The sequence below is a fragment of the Cajanus cajan genome, chromosome 10, assembly GCF_000230855.2.
Source record: "Cajanus cajan strain Asha chromosome 10, NIPB_CcT2T_4, whole genome shotgun sequence".
NCBI lineage: Eukaryota > Viridiplantae > Streptophyta > Magnoliopsida > Fabales > Fabaceae > Cajanus > Cajanus cajan.
Window position 1 is genome coordinate 46015184 of NC_138526.1, and position 7381 is coordinate 46022564.

The following is a 7381-nucleotide window of genomic DNA, read 5'->3' on the forward strand; positions in this document are numbered from 1 at the left end:
TTTAACTTATACTGTATGTATGATGTAGATAAAAGTAACTTTTAGTAAATATTGTATCGCTATAAAATATTTTACTGCATGACAATTTTTTTTTAGTAAATGTTATTATCTTCAAAGAAACATATATGTGGAAAAAAAATTGCCTTTTTAGGTAATTTTCATTAGGAATATTTAAAAGACAATTTCTTATTAACCTGAAATATATATATATATATATATATTAAAGATCTATTTACTTCAAGATTAATTCTACTTAAACTTATTTCACTTCACTTAATAACTCATATTTTATATCAAATTTTAATAATCCGATAATTAAATTAAAATTTTTTAATGCATATATCTAGTTTAGAAATTTTTAAAGTATTTTAAAATTATTTCTTACTTTCATTAATTTAAATCAACATATAAATTGCTTGAATGATTATCTGTTACTTTAAATTAATAAAACGAAGTACTAAATAGTTTTTATACTTTTTAAAACTTTACAAACTTGATTTATACATTAAATTTTTTTAATTTAATAGTTGAATCGTTAAAAATTGATGTAAAACATAAATTATTGAGTGAATTAGACTTACTCGAATAAGTATATATATGTGTGTGTGTCAGTGTGTGTGTGAGAGAGAGAGAAAAAAACTGAATCAAGCTAAAATAATTCAAAATGTTATTTAAATTCGTTTTTAAAGAAATGCCCGAGTCTAATTTAAATAAAAAATAAGCTAGTAAAGTTTAACTTTAAAGCTTAAAGGAGTTGGATGAGATGAAAGAATCGTGGTAGTTTTTATACTCAGGCACGAGCAGCTCACTAATAAAACAATCATGATGAGTGATCAAACCATATAGTGTTAAAACAGCGTTTTAAGCAATTGTAATGTCCTAGTTTCATGTATGCACATTTTTTCCACAAATACAAAAGCAGTCATCATCAATACCAACAATTAAGCCTGAATTCTTCTCTTTTAATTATTGACTGTGTGTATGAATCTCAACCAACATGGCACACATATATATATTGTTATTGTTGTTGGTTTACATGGCACATCCTATTATAAAACACCATATAACATTCTGTCAAGGTCCTCGCTATAATATGTTCGTCATTTCCAATACTTTTTCTCCGTTTAGGTATTGACCTAATGCGTCTATATATGTTTTCATCTTCTTATTTGAAATCATTTGTTTAAGGTCAATGTGTGAGAAAATGTGGGCACATGTAGGTCAAATTCCATTATATGTTAGAATGAGAATATAAAAGGATCAACTCATTCTCTTCACATTGTACCAATTACCAAGTAGTAGTTTCAGCTCAGAGTTTATTCATACTGTTCTAGGATTCTTTTCTACTAAATTGGCGATTCCTGTTTTGCATGTCATTTTCTATCCCCACCAATTAGTCTCCCTTTTTCTCTCACCAAAAAGAAACAAACAAAGGCCAACACAGGGAGAAAGAGAAAAAGTAAGGGTAAAAAAGGAGCAAAAAATAAATAAAGGATGAGAAAAAACTCCCTCAAAGGCAAAAGAAAGATTGATTTCATTAATCAATAAGTGCAGGCTTTATCATAAAGTCCTTTCTGAGAAGAGAATTTCACAAGTCCAGGGACTCTCTCTAAAGAACATGAGTTTTAGGGAGTGCAATGTAGAAAACAAGAATCTATGCCTTCAAACCCCTACTAATTTCATAGAGTGGCTCAAACCATCAAATTCAATATCACCATCATCTCCTTCTTCCTTGACTCAGCATGAAACGATCCAGTTTTTGCCCTTCAAGGAAGAGCATGGAGTGCAAAAGGAGGGTTTTGAAGTAAAAGGAGAGAAGGTGGAACAGGTAACTGTGGCTTTGCACATTGGATTGCCTAACACAGGAGGCCATGATGAGGATGATGAGAAGAAGGGTTTTCAAGTTAAGGAAGAAGAACCCTTGAAGAAAAGCTTCCAGGGATGTTCTTTTAATCAAGAGAGAAGATTTTGGATACCAACTCCTTCACAGATCCTTGTTGGACCCATGCAGTTTGCTTGCTCCATATGCAGCAAGACCTTCAATAGATATAACAATATGCAGGTCAGTGATTGGTTCTCAACTTCTAGTGCAAAACACAAACAAAAAAGAAAATCTATTAATTATTAACTGTTTACTCATAAATTAACTTGTTTTTTTTAAAAAAAAACTTATTTTTAACTATGAACTATATATTCCGAGATGAACCTTTTAAAATAAAGACTGGGGGGGGGGGGGGGGGAACTGATAATTAAGAGTCTCATTATTGCTCGAAAAGAAAATCGTGCATGATTTTCATATAATTCGCATAACCTATTAGATAGTTCACACTTCAATTTCATCTCTAAATATGTGCCATTAACAAAATAGAATCTAACATCTGTTCAATACAGTAAGTTTGGGAAATGGAATCTTAGTTTTTGTATTATTTGTATGTTAGCTCCTTTGAAACGTTGTACAGTTTGAGATTTACTATAATAATAATAACGAAATTGAAAGTTGTATAGGTACCAGTTTCAGAATTACAGCATTAGACATTCTGGGGAATGGGGATAGGTTTCATGACAAATTAATTTCTTTGTTTCTTTGATCAGGCAATTCGATCTATCGCAATTGGTATATGAGTACATACATATGTTTCTTACACATATTGTCACTTCATTTCAAAAAATTTATACTTATTAACAAACTATGAAATATATATGAATAATACAGCGCCGCTTGTGTTTGTTACAATCAGTTTAATTTGATAATATAATCCTCTATATCTATTGTTACTAATGATAAATATCTGTGTCCAAATTAATTAAGGGAATCTCTACTCAGAATTTGAATTTCTTTATGCAAGCCAACCTGAACTAAGTGTTTTACATGATGATGATGATGAAGACGAAGATAATCATCAAGAAGAAAACAATCATTATAATTAATTTAAATGAACTTTAATGGCTATATAAACATGACTCTTAATGACTGTCTTTTTCTTTTGCTTTCTTTTTCACTTTAAGAAATTTGAGCAAGATAGCCTGTTGCCCCGCTATCACCACCCCCTTCAACTTTTAGCAAAAGGCTCCTTTAATACCATAGGATTTCAAAGCAAAATTGCACTTCCATGTCTTCATGCTTTTCTTTTTAATCTCTTTTTTTTTTTTTTTTCTTTCCATGAGTTTTGCCATTTGGGTCGAAAACCACATCAGAATACAATTAGCATGCTAATAATCGGTGTTTAACGGCATGCAATATATAGCGCAAGATCTGCCTTATAGCAAATTCTTTTGAATAAGAACTGTGCCTTGGAAAAAAATTTCTATATCATATAGGAGAGGAAGCACACAATCTCCCACTCTTAAGCGGCATTATGAGTAGCTATTAATTAGATTACTAAAATTACTTATCTCCTTTCCTTTTTTATTCCTTTAATTAAAAAATGAGTTTGATTAACAATTAATTAACGACAATGATCACTGCTGGTCCGTATAAAGGCCAACATTGGTTGGTTATAAGTGGGTGGAAATCATTTGTTCTCCGTTTTTTGTCTTTCAAAATATAAAGTAACATATATGTGATAATTAGAAAGAAGTATTTTCTTTTTTGATTTTTTAGTTTTTTATTTACATGTAGCTTTTAATCAAATAGGCAGTAAAAGAATATGCACAAAACGGGTATACGTACAGTTTATTTGGATCCCACATAAGCAGGATTAAGGATTAACAAGTTTGGGATTGATTACAAATGAAAATGTAAAATAAACTTATGAGGATGGATTTTTTTTATTATCAATGTTTAAAGATTTTATCTTAAATTGATCTGGTTTAGTTGAAAAATAAGTAAAGTCTTATTAAATATTATTTTTGTCAAAAATTAAATTTGAACATTGTTCAAATAATTCAACTTTAGATTCAACACATTAATCACTTGCGTCTAACTCTTTAATTTATCAATATGGATTAGAATAGCCTTGTAACCTTTTAATGGGATCAATTACAAATGAACATGTAAAACAAAAACTTATGTATATGGTTTAGAGTAGCCTTATAATCTTTTAATGAAATTTACTTTTTCTTAACCTTACTTCTATTATATTTTTCTTCTTATTTCTTTCAACATTTTCTATTAAATCATTTATCATATTTGTTACATTTATTACCTTTCCCTATGGTTTAAAACCATCATGTCTCAATTAATAATTTACACACAACATAGTTAAGTATTATCAATTTTTCTCATAATTTTAAAAATTTAAATGTCATTATAAAAATTCACTAAAAAAATTGACTTATAATAATAGACAAAAATTATTATCAAAAGTTAAAAAATCATAGATAAATATCAATTATATATTAACCCGTAGATGATTTATTTGTCAATTATAAGAATTGTAAAAACAATGACTAATTAAAATTTATTTATAATACATAACTATACAAACAAGTATACTAAGCTTTAACTTACACTAAATATTTATAAGGTTGATTTTTACTTTTACCCACCGTCCTCCTTGTGTCTATAAAAACAAGACATTCTTTAATACAAGACATTTTGCTTGTAGTGATTGGCTGGCAAACCGTTATTTAATAATTTTTAGAAGAAAAAAAATGTAATGTACTTTTGTCATTGTTTTGCTTGTGATGAAGGAAAAGAAAAAAAAGCAAGAAAAGGAAAAAACTTAAACAAACCTGAACAACTTGCAGATGCACATGTGGGGTCACGGGTCCGAATTCAGGAAAGGACCAGACTCACTTAAAGGAACACAACCAGCTGCAATGCTGAGGCTACCATGTTACTGTTGTGCCCAGGGTTGCAAGAACAACATCAACCATCCAAGAGCAAAGCCCTTGAAGGACTTCAGAACGCTCCAAACCCACTACAAAAGAAAGCATGGTGCAAAACCATTCATGTGCCGAAAGTGTTCAAAAACCTTTGCAGTTAAAGGGGATTGGAGGACTCACGAGAAGAACTGTGGAAAGTTGTGGTATTGCACTTGTGGCTCAGACTTCAAGCACAAAAGATCCCTTAAAGACCATATTAGATCCTTTGGAAAAGGTCACTCCCCACATCCTTCTCTTGAAGGATTCGTCGAGGATGAGAAGGAGTGTGTTACCGGGTCTGATGAAGATGAAGTTGCTCATGCATGACATGATCATGCATGTAACATATATGGTAATGCTATATATATATATATATATATATATATATATATATATAGTTTTCTTAAAGAGTAGTAGTATAACTAGTAAGTGTAGCAAAGGTCACTGCATGCATGCGCTTGTGCTCAGTAACAAAAAATTCTCGACAATTACTGAGGGATGAAGATAGGGAGCGGTTTGCTACCGAGCACTTGCAGGGTGTGATAAATAGGTGTGGACGAGTTTGCTTTGTGGTAAATTAATAAGATGGTTACCTAATGTGATGAAGCATGTGAATTTTTTTCTTATGGTTGAAAAAAGTTGTTGTCCATAATAGTCTTATTCTTACTCATCATTCTAGACATAATTATAGTTCTTGCAGATCAGGTGTTATTTATCTGTGATCTCTATCAAAAATGTTTTTTTTTTTTTTCTCATAGCAGCAGAACAGGTGTTATTAGTCATGTTGAAGCTTTTGCATACCTTATCAATGGAGAAACTTTATCCGCTTCAATGCTATAATTAAGGTAATCCTATATCAAGGACTTCAGAGTTGTTGAAATCTTTTGACACTTATGTGTGATAACAATTTCCTACTATGGATTGTCATTCTCAGCTAGACTATTAGATGATATTTTTTTTCTTCCACAGTAGCGGGAAGGGGAATAAAAATTAAAAATTTAACCATTTCAAGAATATAAAAATTATTAAATATTTATTTTTCAGACATAGATATATTTTTAGTCCTTACTAAATGAGTAAGTTTTAATTTTAGTCACTCTAAATTTTTTTCTTTATTTTATTTATTTTACTATATAATTATTTTTAACTATTTATTTATTCATTAAAAGAATAATCGATCATTTAGTGATATCATATTATTAATGCGTGTTATTTCTAAAAAGTTTCATAGATTTTTAATAGGGTTAGCTGAATACATTGTTAGGTTTAAAGCAAATATTAAAGTTATATTTTTTTAAAATTAATAATATTAAAAAAAATATATATATATTTTAGATATGAAACTTGAACAAGATAATTATATTTTTGTATATTTTTAGAAATAGAACTTTTAGAATGACATTTTAAGAATAAAAAAATGACTTTAATTTGAATTATATATATATAAAGTTTGAAAATTTATATAAATATTAATATAAAATAATTATTTTTGAATAAGACTTAAAGTAAAAGTCTTATTGACCTCATGCTTGAGTCAACTCTATTTTTAAAATAAATGTTATTTATATACTTTAAAAGTATTGTTAGAGATAAAAAAAAATAGTAATTTTAGATGAAAATTAAAGAAAAATAATTTTAGAAGATCAAAACCAAAATCTATTCATTAATAAGGATAAAAATATTTAATAAAAATAAAAAATAATATTTATAAATTTTAAAATAATAAAAAATAATAATAATAAATTATAAAAACCAAAATCAAATCTCGTTCATTTTACCATAATTAAAAATATATTTAAATTTTTTTTAAGTAGTTAAAAATGTTCAATATATATTTAATGTTTGTTAACTTATGTATCAAATGCATACAGTTAAAAAATCATTATCCTAAAAACATTATTAATTAAAAAATAAAAAAAATGAAATTTTTTATTTGAGAATACGTTATTTAATCATTGTAACATTAAATGTTACCTTCACTGTCAAAAAAAGAGATCAAACATATATATAGACAATGTCTTTCTGCACTAATAGATATTAAATTATATATAACTCCAAGCGTCTGGTTCAGCGGTAAGGGTTGATCCACGCTTAAGCAATGTCAGGGGTTCAAATTATGTCTTGTGTATGCAGTCGCGTTAAATCTTGGGGTCAGCTATCCCACCGTTTGAAGTGTCTCCCTCATAACAAGGAGATTAATCACCGTTATTGGCGGTAGATACTCCATGGACAAACAAAAAAAAAATAATTAAATTATATATATAGAGAGGGTTATTAGAAGAGTTAATCACCTATATACTATTAGTAAAAAGTTTTTTTACATTAACAACTAATTATATTTTTTAATAGTGTCATGTTATTTGTTTATTTAATGAAATAAAAATAAAATAAAATAATTTAAAAGATATAATTGGTTGCCAGTGTAAAAAAATTTACACTAGTAGTGTATGGATGATTAACTCTTATAAAAATACCCAATATAACTTTTACTAAGTATTACAGGTTAGGCATCAAATTTTAACGATAAAGTCGTTGAATTAAAAGTTTTTAATATATAGAATATTTTATTAATTCA

General features: G+C 28.1%; 1 protein-coding gene across 2 annotated transcripts; it reads left to right on the forward strand.

The window, feature by feature from the left end:
- Nucleotides 1–1290: 1290 nt before the first annotated feature.
- Nucleotides 1291–5679, forward strand: LOC109817351 (zinc finger protein WIP3). 2 transcript variants are annotated; one of them, XM_083065731.1, is made up of 2 exons: nucleotides 1291–2062; nucleotides 4795–5679. In XM_083065731.1, exons 1-2 carry the CDS (start codon nucleotides 1619–1621, stop codon nucleotides 5131–5133), a joined length of 783 nt encoding a protein of 260 aa, XP_082921857.1. In that variant the 5' UTR covers nucleotides 1291–1618; the 3' UTR covers nucleotides 5134–5679. The 2 variants fall into 2 exon arrangements, with proteins under 2 accessions (XP_082921857.1, XP_020238170.1); XM_020382581.3 differs by having other exon boundaries at nucleotides 1295–2062; nucleotides 4690–5679.
- Nucleotides 5680–7381: the final 1702 nt, after the last annotated feature.

Bases quoted from the DNA above. Each gene is read 5' to 3' on its own strand.
- LOC109817351 (XM_020382581.3), top strand. From the start codon at position 1,619: ATGAGTTTTAGGGAGTGCAATGTAGAAAACAAGAATCTATGCCTTCAA. The intron at 2,063-4,689 runs GTCAGTGATTGG...AACAACTTGCAG, and splicing joins ATAGATATAACAATATGCAG to ATGCACATGTGGGGTCACGG.